The 15,992-nt window shown below is 48.8% G+C and overlaps 10 protein-coding genes across 10 annotated transcripts; 5 read left to right on the top strand and 5 right to left on the bottom strand.

The window, feature by feature from the left end:
* Nucleotides 1-100: 100 nt before the first annotated feature.
* ACLA_053150 (uncharacterized protein) lies at nt 101-1,057 on the top strand (the record flags this gene model as incomplete). The annotated part of the gene is made up of 1 exon (XM_001272266.1): nt 101-1,057. One exon carries the CDS (start codon nt 101-103, stop codon nt 1,055-1,057), a length of 957 nt encoding a protein of 318 aa, XP_001272267.1.
* A 171-nt stretch (nt 1,058-1,228) lies between these two features.
* ACLA_053140 (uncharacterized protein) lies at nt 1,229-1,773 on the bottom strand (the record flags this gene model as incomplete). The annotated part of the gene is made up of 3 exons (XM_001272265.1): nt 1,229-1,282; nt 1,335-1,568; nt 1,636-1,773. The coding sequence occupies 3 exons, from the start codon at nt 1,771-1,773 to the stop codon at nt 1,229-1,231; spliced, it is 426 nt and encodes a 141-aa protein (XP_001272266.1).
* An 837-nt stretch (nt 1,774-2,610) lies between these two features.
* ACLA_053130 (uncharacterized protein) lies at nt 2,611-3,193 on the bottom strand (the record flags this gene model as incomplete). The annotated part of the gene is made up of 4 exons (XM_001272264.1): nt 2,611-2,645; nt 2,699-2,787; nt 2,846-2,983; nt 3,036-3,193. 4 exons carry the CDS (start codon nt 3,191-3,193, stop codon nt 2,611-2,613), a joined length of 420 nt encoding a protein of 139 aa, XP_001272265.1.
* A 1,047-nt stretch (nt 3,194-4,240) lies between these two features.
* On the top strand, nt 4,241-4,732 carry ACLA_053120 (uncharacterized protein; the record flags this gene model as incomplete). Its single annotated transcript, XM_001272263.1, has 2 exons — nt 4,241-4,554; nt 4,609-4,732. 2 exons carry the CDS (start codon nt 4,241-4,243, stop codon nt 4,730-4,732), a joined length of 438 nt encoding a protein of 145 aa, XP_001272264.1.
* A 1,078-nt stretch (nt 4,733-5,810) lies between these two features.
* Nucleotides 5,811-7,082, top strand: ACLA_053110 (phosphatidylinositol-specific phospholipase C/glycerophosphodiester phosphodiesterase family protein; the record flags this gene model as incomplete). Its single annotated transcript, XM_001272262.1, has 2 exons — nt 5,811-6,073; nt 6,122-7,082. 2 exons carry the CDS (start codon nt 5,811-5,813, stop codon nt 7,080-7,082), a joined length of 1,224 nt encoding a protein of 407 aa, XP_001272263.1.
* A 355-nt stretch (nt 7,083-7,437) lies between these two features.
* ACLA_053100 (uncharacterized protein) lies at nt 7,438-9,107 on the bottom strand (the record flags this gene model as incomplete). Its single annotated transcript, XM_001272261.1, has 4 exons — nt 7,438-8,082; nt 8,133-8,833; nt 8,882-9,004; nt 9,047-9,107. The coding sequence occupies 4 exons, from the start codon at nt 9,105-9,107 to the stop codon at nt 7,438-7,440; spliced, it is 1,530 nt and encodes a 509-aa protein (XP_001272262.1).
* Nucleotides 9,108-9,712: 605 nt separating this feature from the next.
* ACLA_053090 (uncharacterized protein) lies at nt 9,713-10,414 on the top strand (the record flags this gene model as incomplete). The annotated part of the gene is made up of 1 exon (XM_001272260.1): nt 9,713-10,414. One exon carries the CDS (start codon nt 9,713-9,715, stop codon nt 10,412-10,414), a length of 702 nt encoding a protein of 233 aa, XP_001272261.1.
* A 1,675-nt stretch (nt 10,415-12,089) lies between these two features.
* ACLA_053080 (uncharacterized protein) lies at nt 12,090-12,737 on the bottom strand (the record flags this gene model as incomplete). Its single annotated transcript, XM_001272259.1, has 2 exons — nt 12,090-12,181; nt 12,227-12,737. 2 exons carry the CDS (start codon nt 12,735-12,737, stop codon nt 12,090-12,092), a joined length of 603 nt encoding a protein of 200 aa, XP_001272260.1.
* An 861-nt stretch (nt 12,738-13,598) lies between these two features.
* On the top strand, nt 13,599-14,273 carry ACLA_053070 (uncharacterized protein; the record flags this gene model as incomplete). Its single annotated transcript, XM_001272258.1, has 2 exons — nt 13,599-14,028; nt 14,080-14,273. 2 exons carry the CDS (start codon nt 13,599-13,601, stop codon nt 14,271-14,273), a joined length of 624 nt encoding a protein of 207 aa, XP_001272259.1.
* Nucleotides 14,274-14,681: 408 nt separating this feature from the next.
* ACLA_053060 (aromatic alcohol reductase) lies at nt 14,682-15,729 on the bottom strand (the record flags this gene model as incomplete). Its single annotated transcript, XM_001272257.1, has 3 exons — nt 14,682-15,147; nt 15,211-15,656; nt 15,691-15,729. 3 exons carry the CDS (start codon nt 15,727-15,729, stop codon nt 14,682-14,684), a joined length of 951 nt encoding a protein of 316 aa, XP_001272258.1.
* Nucleotides 15,730-15,992: the final 263 nt, after the last annotated feature.

Here is a 15,992-nt window from a genome sequence, read left to right as displayed (position 1 = left end):
ATTTCAACACGCGAGAGCCGTGTGGAGAGATACTCGTGAGGCATCAAATAACAAGAATCTCAGTCGGGGCACCATCTATCCCTTACACAAGAAAGCCACCATGATCACCCTTGAAACGCGCTCAGGAGGCCCGTATGCCTCTAACACTGCAGGTTTGGGAGGTGTACCCAGCGTTCTGCCCGATATCCCCATCTCAGCTGTGTTTATTGCGATGTACATCGGATTCGCCGCTACGAACATGACCATATTCCAGAAAAACCGCCGAAGGGGCCACAAATTCGTTTTGTCAGGGATGTTATTTGGCTTTTGCATGACAAGAATCACAACGCTTGTGCTCCGTATCGCCTGGTCAAATCGACAGCACAATATTCGACTGGCTATCGCGGCCAATATCTTCGTCAATGCGGGTGTACTTCTCGTGTACATCATCAACCTGATACTCGCGCAGCGCATCCTCCGAGCAAAACAACCACACATCGGTTGGAATCCAGTGCTACGAGTCGCATACAAGGTTCTCTTTGCCTCAATTGCTGGAGCTTTGGTGATGGTGATCACGGCTACCGTTGTTTCCCTCTACACCCTCGACATGCATACGCGGACTCAGTGTCGCGATGTGCAACTCGCGGCGCTGACCTTCCTCCTCGTCATCACCTGTCTGCCGGCCATTCACCTTCTTCTTGCCGTCCTGCTACCGCGGTCTCCACGGGAAGAACTCTTCGGTCAAGGAAGCATGGCCAGCAAGATGATCATCTTGACCCTTTCGTCAGGGCTGTGCATGTTCATTGCGGGCTTCAAGGCCGGCGCCACTTGGAGCACACCGCGACCAGTCGCTGATCCTGCATGGTTCGATTCCAAGGCTTGTTTCTACATATTCAACTTCGCGTTCGAGATTCTTATCTTAATCACCCTGACCTTCAGTCGGATTGACAAGCGATTCCACATTCCTAATGGATCCACGAAGCCTGGAGATTACAGTGGCCTCAATGATGAATCAGGAAAGTCGGATCCTGACGCATTCACAGTTCCTATTGAGACCAAGAGAACTATTAGATTATAGACAAAATTCATGCAGTGTTCTACTCCAAATCTGCAACACAGCGGATAGATTAGACGCATTTTATAATAATACCATTTTACCCGAGACGGAACCGTCTTCCCTCATAGTTAACTCAAATGACCGAATTTACTTTATCTACAACATACATTTCACAGCCATAGTAAATCCGCCTCAAGCAATGATGACTGTTCTATTCAAAGTCTCAAAGAAGGGAAATGGCCCTGCCTGCGGTGTCTCGTCAGCATATGTCTGGTCATCTTCGGTCTTTTGAACCTACCCCAACGAGAGAGAAATGTGCAATGTTGAGGTGTGCATCCCCCTTCTCCATACTCTCTGGTATCACCACAGTGTAATTCTGATACGGTGGTCCGGTGTACTCGTGATATTCTGGTTTGAACGGACCAGCATATAAGATAGTTCCCATGACATCCGTAGGAGGGCGACACTGGGCTGATGCGCAAGATGCCAACCCAATGGCAACGCCCACCTCCTGGGAGCCAGTGAGGCTGTTCTATAGATTGATATGGTGAGGATCTAAGAGGCGCACAATAATCAAGAGAGAGGACTTCAAGACATACCGGTCTCTGAACTTGGACCACAACAGAGCTTCCAGGAGCGAGGGACTCTCCTTCGGCTGGTATTCCGACCCCAACTGATTGTGAAGAGACGGCCAAAGCAAGGAATGCGTAACCAAAAACGTAAGGGATGATAGTCATGGTGACAGGTTGGACTGTGATTGTTCGTAATATCTAGTTCTTTTAGAAGAGTAGAAGATGGACTGTTCTTTCTGCAGTTGACTGACTTGATTCGAGTCGTTGAACGGATTGTTCATGTTTTTATACCCCTTAACGGTGAAGCAGGACAGCGAAAAGCGCTAGAACATGTCTACACACAGTCGCTCGAGATAATGGAGATGATTCGATCAGTCGCTGCGTGTCTCGAAATTGGCTGCAGTCTGCGAAGCGGCATCCCACCACAAGCACTAATATGGCAATCTTTGACGCAGATCCATCAAACAATTAGATCACTACATATCCCCTCGCTGCTTTGAGCCAGTATAGTACTTTCTATTGTTAGATACTCTGCCTTCACCATCAGTTGCTGGTTGAACGGTGAGACAGATATGCAATCCAAAGCTCTGTGCATCGGAATTGATGGATGGCCTTACAGCGGACCATATGTCGACGCCCAATGAACAGACAATAAGCCGACTCCGAATCGAGGACGAGAGACTGTAAAGACTATTTGATCAGTTTTATCTCATGAATCAATCGATGGCAAATCATTCGTATACCGACATGCTCCGTACTGAGACAGTCTGTATCGTGTCTCTGTGCCTACAGGTGATTGAGTCCTTTCTCATACACTCGACACCGCCAGTTGTGCCACTACAAGACAGCATGATCTACTCGATGGAAACTTCATCGATATAATACTATGTTCATTTGGTGGAGTTTCGATACACCAGCAGGTCCACCATCACTATCAAATTCCCTGACCTACCCCATCCCTCAGCATATTCCATCGCATGAACGCTGTCGTCGTATAGCCATTTAGCAAAGCTTGGCTCCTGCAGGCACACAAGGATCTGAAGGGGAAAAGAATTAGTACTACCTCATGCAGTATGAGATATGGACTCACTATCGACATAGTTGTAGGTAAGCTCGCCGTCATCCACATTGTTGTTTCCTTGGGGATAGTAGTAGGGCACGCTACCACACTGTTTGCACCTGTCGAGGAAGCGTCAGAAGATTGTCCCTGGCTTCTTGATAAAGATGATGGACAAACCCATGATCGTTAATATAGTGCGCCAGATTCTTGATCACACCACCGTTGGTTCCTCCCGTCTTTTGGAGGAAAGCGCAGTAGCCACCACCATTGCCAGCATCATTTCCCACGCAGGCAATGTGTTCACCATTCAGGTACCTACACAGCTATCAGTACATGCCATTCAATCGAGCGAAGACCAACTATTTACCATCGGTTGGTGTCAATTCCCTGAATCACGTTGGTCAACTGCTTCGCAGCGTCGCTAGGTCCCCAGAGTGCACTGCATTTCGCGGAGCCACGGCAGTTGATACCTAACGCATTGGCGGAGAGCGCACTGGCGACCATAATGAGGGTAGTAGCCAACATGGTGAATCGACACTTTCAGTTTTCGAAGACGGAGTTGTCCGATGTGTCTGTAAGAGAAGAATGCGAATGTGTGTCTGAACAAGATGGAATACAGAGTCCATGCTGCGTTTTATACTCCTGCCTTCTCCTAGCAGATCCTCCCATCCTGTCATCCATTTCATTCTCTGACTACCATTGCCGTAATGATTATGATTTTCGAACACCACCTTCCTATGATGGAAATTGGTATCTGACTGAACCGCCAGAGAGTCGGACGCGGGTGCGGAATGCGCAAGCAGATCAGTCCGTGACTCGGACGAAATTGTGTGACCGATACCGAGCCCTATAACCTCATCATGCACAGAACACGAACGATGACTAGACTAGAGACGGGGCAAAGCATGTGGCGTCGATAGTCCTGCGTCCAGATTAGAAGCACCTGCATATGTTGACAGAGTTCCCAACACTGATTGGGCATGTGGCGCTCGAATGTCACCTTGTTCACGTTGACATTGGCAATCACAGAAGGAGGATCGCACTTATCCAATGAAAGGAATGCAGCCCTTGTCGATCATTGAGTGCGATATATTGATCCCCCGCGTCACTGGGCTGAAGTACTGGTGGATGAGGTAAGAAACAGAGGGAAAAGATGGCTAACCAGAAATCGAAGGTGGTATTCTCTGCATCCTTCTCAGATCATGAGATGCCTCACAACTGGACAGGGCATACATGCACATCTCCAAAAACCGTCAAGATGAGTTCCGAGCATCTCCACATCTGGCTTTTTGCCCCAAGGGAGCTGACTGAACCTGAAGAGATGGAACAATCCCACCAGATTCCTATTCAGGAATTTACATCAGCATGCTGAATGATCTTGCAGACCGCGTTGATGTGATAGTGAGCTGAATCCCGTCACTTCCGAGTCATTCCAGTCATTGACTATGCTATCGAGAATATAAAAGATCAACGTGTCCCCGGCAGTGGACAGGACATACCATCAACAGTCTCATTATCACTTCAAGCCCCCTATCGCCTTTTATCCTCGTCTCAATCAGACTTCATAGCATCATGCATACCTCTTCCCTTATCCACGGCCTGGTGATTGCCTTCTCTCTGGCGACTTCATCCTCGGCTCTGGGCATCAACTGTCGCGGATCCGCAAACTGCAACACTTTCGGCGACAATCAGGTCGCTGCGCAGCTCAAACATGCTATTGACGGCATTGATTCCAACAGATGGTATCAGAATGGGCAACATATTGCCTGCATCGGTACTGTCGCTCCCATCACCGGCAAGGGGGGATTCTGTGCATTCCTTCAGAAGACTGGCGGCACCAACGGCGCAGTCATCAAGAACTTAGCCCATTATATTCCGGAGCACGGGTATGTTTTTATTACCCTCCACTTGATCTGGTCCGTGTACTGAGAGAGAAATAGATGCAAAGTCTGCGGCAGTGTGCCATACTACTACCCTCAAGGCAACAATAATGTGGATGATGGCGAGCTGACCTTCAACTATGTGGACAACTCGTGCAGTCAGGACGACGCGAAGCTCTGTTAGATTGTCTCCAACGAGCTAGGCTCTGTGGGGAATTATCGCGCAAAGCCCTAAAGTCTTCAGAAAATGTTGTGGATAGGGATACGTGAGAAGATAGGGAACATATGAATCATGGCAGATAGGAGGTGTATAGATTGATTGACTGGATTTGTATGAGAGACGTAGGTGCATTGAAGAAGTCACTGAGCTTTTTTGCACTTGTCTTTGGTATTGGTGAAAGAACATCTGTTCTTCTTTGGTCCCTGCACTCAACTGTCGCTATGAGAGGGTAGTAGTAGCACTCACTTACACAGTAGAATTACTTAGAGAGAGAGGAAAAGGGAAGAATGAAGGAGCGGAGGATGACAGAGAAAGAAAAGATCATCTTATGGGTGCATATGCTTTAAACTCATTCTCATCAGCATCAACTCAAGGGTTTCAATCTTTCCCTTCATCCATAGTGGCTCCATTTGCGCTCAACTTGACCCAGAGACTGATACACCAGAACCTCTATTCACAAGCCTTGAGGAAGAAGTAATTCTCCAAATCAACTATTCTCAAGCTCGAGAAGTTTCCTGCTTTATGATATTGCTCTTGTTTCATCAGGTGCGATCCCAGCGTTAAAGCACAGAAGCACTTGAATCGCATCTGGCTTGTGCGCCTCAACACCACAACACCGTCATAACACCAGTTCGACGACCTTTTTTAATGTTAGCATCATGTCTGCCTTGGGTTTCACAAATACCAAAAGCCGCCGCCACCCAACAGTTTGTGAGCACTAAAGTTGTTTCGGCCCCTTTGTCGGGGTGCAGAGGCTGTGCCTATGTTTATCGAATCTTGATCGACTACCGAAAGGAAACACGGCGATCATGTTGGTTCAGCATCGGCAAGGGCCAATAAAGAAGACAATCACAGCTTTGGAGACATCCTCCTTCACGAATTTTATTTCAGTCTCGGGAATCCGCCGATGGCAGGGAATCCTTAAGGATTCAGCCCTCTACCGGCGTTGACTACTCTCAAATGAGTTGCCATATCTTTGGAATCCTCCACATATACATAAACAGGGGTTTCCGTCCTACTCTTTGATAGATCTTCAAGAACAATGGCCGTCCTCCCACTTTTCTCGCGTCTCCCCCGCCGTTCAGACTCCTTGAGCGATACGACTCTGACTGAACGAAGGCTATCCAATTCTTCGAACAGGTCTTCTCTTCCATACTATAATCCGGACCAAAAAGCCCCTCATCGCTGGGTCTCAAGCTTCAAGTCGACACTCAACCCGAAGATCGTGGGAAAGAAGAAAGCTACTCGAAATCGGGTCCTGGTACTTCTTTTTATCGTCCTTGTACTTGGTGGCATTGCTGTCGGGTACGTACTTTCTATAATGTTTTGATTAAGCATACTAATCTTAGTCAGTGTATGGTTCGCTCTTGTCCTCACTCTCATCGACCGTCTTACGCCAACTATTCCTTCGAATGGGGTGCAAAGGATTGTCAGATCATGGAGTGGACCTGCGGACTCTGTGGCAGCCCTGACTCCCTGGCCGAAGGACTTCAGTCGAGGGATCTCACCGGTCCAATGCCATTCCCATAATGACTATTGGAGAACCGTACCACTCTACGACGCCATCGCAGCAGGCTGCACCGGGGTGGAAGCGGATATCTGGCTGGACGGGAGTGAACTGCTCGTTGGCCACCGGAGGCACTCGTTGTCATCAGATCGTACCCTGAAATCTCTTTATGTGGAACCCTTGACCACAATTCTCTCCAAGATCAACTCTGACTCGGCATCGAACACACCCCTCGGTGTGTTCGACGTCGATCCGACCACAACCCTCACTCTGCTCATTGACATCAAGACAGACGCAAAGACCATCTGGCCTGTCCTCCTCGACCAATTAGCGCCTTTGAGAACTGGCGGCTGGCTTTCGCACTGGAACGACACGAGCAAAACGCTCGTTCGCGGCCCCGTTACCGTCGTAGGGACCGGGAACACGCCCTTTGATCTTGTCACAGCTGAGAAACACAGATACGTCTTCTTCGACGCACCACTAAACGACATTTCGCAAGACACCAGATATACCACTGAGAACTCCTACTATGCCAGCGTATCGGTGCACAAGGCTGTCGGTATTGTGTTTCCGTGGGGGCCAACAGGGGGCCAAAAAGAGGCAATGAAGAAGATGATTGCCGCGGCGTCGGAGCGAGGCCTCGTCTCCCGATTCTGGAGCATCCCCTTCTGGCCGGTGAGTCTGCGCATGCAGCTCTGGCAGTTTCTGACAAACAGCGGGATTGGAATGCTGAACATGGATGATGTGGTGGAGGCGACCCGGTGGAATTGGGATTGGTGTATCGTGGCTGGGTTGGTGCTGTGCTGATCTTGGGGGCTGTTTCATCAGTTTATGTGCAATGAGATTCAGGAATGATACCAACTTTTGGTTCAACTGTTGGTTTACGGATTGAAGCGATAGGCACACTTTGATTGACTGATCTAAATGATATCTATTAATGGAATCATGACATTGTTGCGTGATTGTTTGATACACAGGCACATCGCCAAGTTGCTCGATTTCGGTCCTTTGCAGCGTCTTCCATTCCAATCTGCGTCCGAACACTTCTACCAAAGGCAATTTTCGCTCTTGTATTGTAGGAACAGGAAATCTGCAGAGGTTTCATAGACAAATGCATTAGACTCAAAAAAAAGACAAATTTATTATACTGTGGAGCACAAAACTATTCAAAAGTATCGACCCGAACAAAATCTCCTTCAAAGCCCAGTACCTCCAGTGCATCAATCTGGAACATCAATTGGATGTCGGTGCCCTTTACTGCGAATTTTCCCGTTGATGAACTCCCATCCAGGCTCAAATAGGCATGCGCAAGTGATATCTGTATCTGCAGACTATCTTGAAATTGCACTTTCGTGTCCTCAGCAGCATCATGGAATGCTCTATGAAGTGGTGAAAGTTGCACCATGACGCAGGAAGTTGGTAGAGAGTCTGGCGCCGGATGTTTGGGAAGGTATACACCAAAAGCGAGAGATTCTTCCCCAGCCTTGCCCTTAACCAAAAGAATTCTGGCTAGATTATCTGTCTCAAGACTCGTTTTCACTTTACCAACATCAATTTGGTTGGAGGAATAGAGAGCTCGTGGCTTCTCAATAGGAAAATCTGGAGGCAATGCAATTGAAAGCTGGCTAAGGAGAGGAAGATTAAGGATGAGCCCCTCAGAAGGGGGCTGTGTGTAAATGGAAGGCTTGAAAAGCTCCCGTAAAGTCTTCTGAACCTCTGGTACCGATACTGGAAGAGTATCTGAAGGGAAGGGCTTGACAGAGTGCAATGGCCCTAACACTCGCGGCAGCCCTAAGAATAGGTTTTGCTGTCCAGAATTTAGTACAAAGCCTCCAATGGAAAACCATTATTACTCACCATTGACTGTTCCAGGCATTTGTCAAATGTAGAACAGGGTATACTAGGCTCGGCATCCATAGTGGATATGAGTGCAGCCAAAAGACAGTCCGTGGCCGTCTCAACTTGAGAAGAGCAGGTAACAAATTGGTAGGGCTCAATGCCAGCGACATACAGCTGTGTGATCAACATCAAACGAAGGAGCGGCCGAAATTCGTCAACAGGAATCACTCCGCTCGTTGAATTTGAGCTCGATGAAGGGAAATGGTTAGCAGGAGGATATTCTGGGCCTCTAGTCACTGCGGTAGGGAACTGGGAGTCTCGTTGGAAGTTCCCGTAAGTTATCAGGTCGAGTGCTTTTTGAAGGTGGAAGTCATTTTCATTTCCTCGATGCCCGGATGACGCTGCTTCTGGCTGTTCTCTCATACTTTGGAATAACAAAATTCGATGCGCCGCATTAAGACCCTCGGGGTAGAGAAGCGATGCTACATCACGACCTTCATCACGCCCGAGAAGCTTGTCACTATCCAGTCGGAGTAAGATGATCATTCCAGTCCGGAGCACCTCGAGCGAGAGGATTGTTTGCGCATCATTGTGGTATGGAAATGAACCAAGACGCAGGAGACAGCGATGTAGAATTGGTGCGGCTTCCGCCACCCATGGCTCTAGGTCTGGGATAAAGGTTCCGATGATGAATTTCACTAGGTCATCGACAGTCCAGACTGTTTAACGTGAGCCATTGGGCCTTGGGCAGATGGTCGCTAACTTACACCGAATTCCATTGGACTCTGTACAAAAGATGTGGAAGATGGTGCAAAGCCATTCTTGTTGAGCGTCGCTCAGGTAGAATTTTGCGAGACGTGCCTCAAACCGCTCCTCGAGTTCCTCTGCATCTGTCAGTGGACACGATCATTTTGGTTGGAACGCGGTCATACCGCGGGTTTGGACCGGAGGCAGAAACTCGGGTAGGGATTCTCTGGACGTGGTATGGCCCATGGTCACAATTCGGCGACACTAATCCGACTCCAAATTATGGTGAAGCAAACTATACTCAACCTGCTGGTGGTCACTCTTTTGTAGAATAGCACGCAAAATGACGATCGAAAGAGATGAGAAGAGAAGGGAGAAAAGAGAGAGCAGGGACTTGGTCGATGGATGGTCTTCGAGACCAACGGATCAGGTGACTCGTAGTGACGAAAGTGATGCCAACACAAGGAAGAAGCCAAAGCATCAGCCTCGTCTCAGCATGGGCCCTCATGGTCTATTTAGATCGGGACTGGGGCTAGAATCCTCCAGCCGATCCTTCATGCGGGTCAATCCTGGCCCCCATCTCTACCAGATGCGATCCTTGGGGATTCTTCACGATCCAACATCTATACATCTACGGTGATTTGGTTGTCGATGGGAGCCAAGTGGCAATCATCGTCATGGGAAGGAGGCTGTGGTGTTTCATGGCGGTCCGAGAAAAGCCTGTAGGCAATGGCCATGAACTGATTGGGAAAGAAAGGTGCATTTAATCCCCTTCCAGCTTCTGAACACTCGCTATCATACCATTCTCCCCTTCTTTCAACTACCCAACCTCACATTCGAATGACATCGAAATGCGTTTCCTACTCTTGTCTTTGGTTGGAATATTTGCCTCCCTTGCCAATGCCACTGGTTGCAACAAATGTTTGAATCAGAACGAGGATAGACTCCGCTTGGGCTGCTTCGACAAATGCAAAGAGGCCTTCAGTCCCAGCAGCTCTGAGTGGCGTGCTTGTCGGGATCAATGCGATGAATTCGTCTTCCATGACCATTGCTGTACTTCGTCCTGCAGCACCAAACCCAATGTTTGTCTGAACGACTACTTTCACCGGGTTGGACTGCACAAGCGCGAGTCTTCCGACACAGAGACATTCCGCAGCTGGCTAGAGTCTATTCGAGAGAACCCCGATCACCTTGATAAACGGGCCTTGCTGGCTGGAGATGCTCCTTACCATTTTATCCGCAGTACTGAGGACTTGCGCTCGCTGAACCACCCTGACTTTCACGAAACCGTCGTATACGATGTCAGCGACCACGAGGAGCACACCCTGGAGCGTCGTGTGGACCATGGCAAGGTCTGCTGCTTGGCTGCAAAGACGGTACTCAATGCGGGCGCCCTTCAGGTTGCTCCAGCATTGCAAAAGGACGAATGGAATGAGGAAGAATATGCTGGGTTGGTGCTGGTGAGCTTTGGCGTTGCGGGAGCCTGGGCATGCAATTATGCGTACAATGTGCAGTGTATTTTCTTCAATGGCCGACCAGCTCCGGAGCATTGATGATCTGTCGGGGTTTTCTTGTTATGATTTTTTTTTGGATCCTTTTTCTCTTTTGTTTCTCTTTCATGAAATGGGTGTATGCAGATTGTCTTAGCTGTGTCCAATGTCAGGAACGATGTGCTAGTAGTGTGGCTGTATCCTGTCCTTGAGCCCTGTGCTCTTTGTTTCTTGGGGGCCGTTTGGGTCTTTGCCTTAAGCTGTTTAAAGCCCCGCCAGCTGGCTTGATCTTCTTTCTTTCCTTCCATCTACTTGTCTTCCATCGTCATCATCCGTTTCTATTCTTCATCGATATTTTCATACCAATTTGAAGCTTCTGAATGATAATTGTTCCCAACTGTCGTTATGGTAATGGAATCCACTACCATGGTCTACATTCGAAGGGCTCTAGCAATCGCTCTAACCCTCACTGCCAGTCGCCAACTGGGCCCATTATACCACCCAATCTCTTTTGTGCTACCTTCAAATCTCTTGACAGAAGCCGTCGACTCCATCTTCGCCTATACAGTCGCAACAGGCACTCTTTTCTTCGCATGGCATCTTGCGCAGCCAACAAGTCCGGAGCTGCCTATATCTGCTATACAGCCGTCGAATTTGGCACGAAACACTCTCGCCGTCTTTGTGGCTGTTCTGTCCCTCTTTGATACCTCCTTCTTCAAGAGAACTATGCTCGGGCTCAGTGTCGGTGCATGCTGGGCACTTGGATGGACAGTGACCAGTGTTGAACAACGGGATTCATATTGGAAGTTGTGGAAGCAAGGATTGATTTTGAAAGCGATAGAGCTGTGGCAGAAGAGCTATTCTTGAATCCATCCTCTTGTGAATGCAAGATTCGGTTGATGAGAGTATTATATTTGATGGTGGTGGAGTACCTGGGGATGATTATTATGTGTTTATGTCCACTGGTATGTATCGAATTTTGTTTATTGAATTTCATGAGCCCTTCTGAGAATATAATTTTATACTACTTATATCCTCCTACTTAAGTCTGCAAGTTTGATGGTATAGTAGGCAATAAACATCTGTTGTTCTCAAACAACCTCTAATATCTGTGTTCACTACCTTTCTCTACTGCTAAAGTAATTATATGATATATAGAATCCTTGGGAATCTAATTATAATTCTCATCGTTTTGAATCCATTATGTATCTTAGTTTAAGTTATTTGCTCATTGTGTACTGAGATATATATCTAGACCAGTACCTTACAGACACTCCATTTACATTATACTACAATAATAAACGCCCCAGGCTGCAATGTAGGACTGTGGCTATGCCAGCCAAGATGCCCTCCTATCCAATCCCACCCGTTGGTTTGGTATGACTGAATCATCTCCGGTTCAAATAAGGTAGATCAATTCTATTTTAGTTCTTATACGCATGCAACTGGCGAACTGTGTAAACTTAAAAGCCTGACCCCAGCCCTATCTCCTGCACACAGCGTACTCTAACTTCCACATGGCTCAGTAAGGATAATAATACTCAACTGCAGCAAGGATGACATTCAAAACAAAAAATCTCAACTCAAAATCTTCTAAATATCAAATCAAATCAAAACAAAGCATCGGTAAGCCAGATCAATAAACCAGAGAACACGTGGACCCCAACAACTTTGTTTATACTGCTCTCAATTCCCAGACACTGCCCGAATGGCCACCCCGTCGGTTTGCACAGCACTTCTAGTTAAGGTCCTTCCACACCTCCTTGGTGTACTCCATGCAGTTGTTGGTAAGCAAGTTGTACGTGGGCCACTTGCGCGCATACTCGAGACCTGCAACAGTCAGCTTGTCTTCCAAGAAGAGAAAAGGAATCATACCCTGGTTGGCGATGAACTGATCTGTCGCAGTGGTTTCACCCAAAAACTCATACTTGCTGGACTTGCTCACATGAACCCACTGCCCCTTCTTCTCGTTGTAGTAGTGGTTGGCCCAGAAGAGATTGTCCACCTGCGACATGACCTTGCCGCCCTTCGGGGTCTGACCGAGTCTGGTATCGGCCTCGTCGCTGATCATCTCAAACGCCTTGGCGTCGAAGGCCTGCCGGCCAGACCGAGTGTTGCTGTGGAAAAACTGGCCCACCACCAGGCGGACGTGCGAGTAGTCTGGGAGACAGCGGTACTCGCCGTAGGCTGGGGCCCATTTCTCGCGGAAGGCATAGCGCTTGCCATGGACCAGCTGCACGCCCTTTTCGGCGGCAGCGAGGGTCATGGCCTCATAGTTGTCCTTGTCGACCTGCTTCTGGTCGGGGAAACGATGAGGCTGATCAACAGCGAGAGACAAATGGAGCAGGGCAAAGAGAAGGATGAGGATGGAGCTGAAGGTCTTCATCTCGAGTGACTGGTGGATTTGAATAGATACTGAAGTGCTGTATTGTAGTGGATTGATTGCTCGGTGTGTTGCGATGATGACTGCCATTTCGACTGGATAGTTATAGCCATTTATACCATACGAAGGAAGGTGGATTGGTATAACTTCAAGTGTAGACAGTCCTCTAGCCCATTGATGCTATGCACGGACGGGGACGAAAGCCCCCAAAGCTGCTCCAACTTGCCAATGATGGACTACTTTCATGTTGGTGCAATCATCACCAGCAGATCAGAACTATTCTCAGAATATCTTTGATCTATCTGAAGATATCCAGCCCCAAGGATCGGGTAAGCAGGGTTTGAACCGGGCTGTGCTCGAGGTACCGACAGACTAGGGCAAGTATATTTATCTCCCCACACTATCAGAAGGTTGTGTCCGGTCAACGAGGCTGAAACTTTGCTATGCTGACGAAGGATTGCCGCGATCTCACCACTGTTTCGGTGTTAAAGCACCCTGGCTGGTGATATCACGCCCATGCTTCCATCAGACTAGCTTAAGGGGCCGTTTTCTGTAGGATGCCACGATCCAACAATGACTCCGACGTCGAGAGGCATCATTGGCAGGAGGCATCACATCATGGCAGAAGAAAGGGCAGCTTCACCACCTGAAGCAAGCTGAGTCTTTGATGAGATGGTGAAAATTCCAAGGACGAACATACACAGAATATAGGGCCGCAAAAGATATAAAGTCGATCAAGTCTCCCCCTCTTTGGTTCATCATCAACAGCAGCAACAGCAACATCAACTACAACACAAAGCACCCCAGCACTCTCAACTATATTCTTCAAGAACCATTCTTTCACCTTCCATCCCTTTCATCAAAATGCATTTCTCCAAGATTGCCTTCTCCCTCGGCCTCCTCGCCAGTGCGGTCAGCGCTGCTCCCGGCTTCGTCAATGAGGGTACCCCAGTCGTGGTTCGCGAAATCATCGACTACGGAGTTACTCCACTAAGCGGCAGTGACATTGAAAAGCGCGAGATTATCGATCTCGGCGTCACCTCGGCCAGCTACGACGAGCTCGAGAAGCGCGGCAAGAGCAACTACGTCTCCAGCTGCGGCAAGCACTGGATGCCCATCGCCGACGACACAAGCAAGAGTCACTCCGGTTACAAGTCCGCCGTGGAGCAGTACTGCTACCATGTCACCCACAGCCAGGACGGTCTGCCCACCGTCATTGGGCCCGGCCAGAAGCACGCTGCTATTGTTCAGGGTGGTTACTATCTCAAGGGCGATGTTCCCGCTGCCGTTGATTGTAAGTTCTTCTTGAATCAGATCTGCTCAGACCCCCTGCTAACTGAGCCAGTCGAAATCCACAACAAGATGAAGGATGGCAACCACACCCCAAACCAGTCTGACTGCGTGACCTTCCTTATGAAGATGGCCGACACCGACTCCAAGTGCTACGGCAAGAAGAACAAGGACACCAAGGGTGGCACCTGGCAGGTCGGCAGCAAGGATGTCAGCTACCACGGCCTTCCTTATGCCAACACTGCTTAGAGGGTTCAGGTGCTCCAATAGCGGCGCGTATAGAAGATTTGGCGGTCTTGAGTTTGAGAAAGTTTCATGGAATTGATCTGTCTGCTTGGTTCTTTGCTTATGCTCATTGTTCTCCCTGCTTTACTGTCTTTATTTGTGATCAACACATGCGGTTTCTATTTTTCTGCTTTTCTCTTAGTCTACTAAAGAACTCTCTGTTTGATTTGGTTTTATCCAGCTTGCAATCAATTGATCAGTTCATTTTATAAGGGATCCAAGGCGTCGTTGATTATTACTCTCTATTCGCGCTTGCTTCTGGCTATGCTGCAGCATGAAAATGAAAAAAACAACGTATTTTTGGTCTTGACATTAATCTAATATACTGAATGCCTATCAGCTAGGGAGGGGACGGTAGCCCTCTGGGACAATTTAGAATCCAGGGTGGCCGACCTCAGCCAAAGCCTCCCTCACGACCTCTTCAAGGTTCTTCTCCGGCAGTCCAAGTTCCTTGTTCCGAATGGGTTTGCTAGGCTCGAAGTGGCCGCTGTACGTGCCCTTGGTGAAGCCAATATTGATCAACCCATATCCGGCATAGACATCGCCACTGTTCCACGCCTTCTGAAGCGACGGGATAAGCTCTTGGGTGTTGATCGACTTGCGCTGCCACGTCTCACCGGTCAGGCGCTCGATGGTCTCAACAAGCTCCTTCTGAGTAGTGGCGAAATCGCTGGTGAACACGATCTGGTTAGCCGTCGTGGCGGGGCTGAGCAGAATCCGGTTCAGCGCCAGAGCGGTGCTCTTCAGAGTCGTCGTGGAGAAAAAGCCCTCTCCGTCGTCGGTTAAGGTTATGGTGCGGTTGGGGTAATCCAAGCCCAGGAAGTTGTTACGGAGGGACCTAGAGATTCGTTATCATCTGATCTCCATGGCTTGATAGACCTGTAGCAGGGTAGAGTCATACCATCCAATCCACATTCCACACGCAATGGCGGTCCAGGTCAACCCAGTCGACTCCTTTCCACGCAGATATGCCTGCACAAGACCCTTGTCCTTGAACACCTGGGAAAGTTCCTGCGCAGCAGGCGTGTTGTTGTCCAGGCCGTACTCCGAGGGCATGTATCGCTTGACCCCAGCGGCAATGGCCGCATCGATGAACCGCAGCTGCTCGGCAACCGAGAAGCTGGTGATGGCATTCACGATGGCATCTTGACCCTCGAACGCCTTGACCAGGTCCTCTTGCGGGTACGAATCGGCAATGGTGATGACCTTGGCAGCGGATGGGAGACTGCCACGGGCCTTGGAGGATTCTCTCGCCAGGACGGTCACATTGAATGCGGGCTCAGACAGGAGAGACTGGAGCAGGACGCTTCCAAGGGAGCCACCTCCCTGTGTGGGGTCAGCATCGCGCTACATGCGTGACAAGCAGATAGTAACGACTTACTCCGACAAGGAGGATGTTCTTGTAACCTTCAGTAGCCATTTGGGATGTTGTTCAGTAATCAAACTCGAGTGGTCGAATGGATTGCAGAAATCGAGATCTGAAGATTCTTAAGCTTACTTATATACTTTATGCCGACCGTTCTTCGGTCCACTTCAAGTCCTCCTCATGACTGTCTCAACCTGAAGGAATTGATAAGCACATCTCGCCATAGCAAGCTAGAGTAATCATGCGCTGTTTTGTTTCCACTATTCCTGGAGGCACTGTGCAATCCGTGGGTTGAAGAATATGGACATTTGCAGGCA

This window comes from Aspergillus clavatus, genomic scaffold, assembly GCF_000002715.2.
Source record: "Aspergillus clavatus NRRL 1 1099423829800 genomic scaffold, whole genome shotgun sequence".
Lineage (NCBI taxonomy): Eukaryota > Fungi > Ascomycota > Eurotiomycetes > Eurotiales > Aspergillaceae > Aspergillus > Aspergillus clavatus.
Note: the sequence above shows the minus strand (reverse complement) of the source record. Positions and strands in the feature narration are given on the sequence as shown.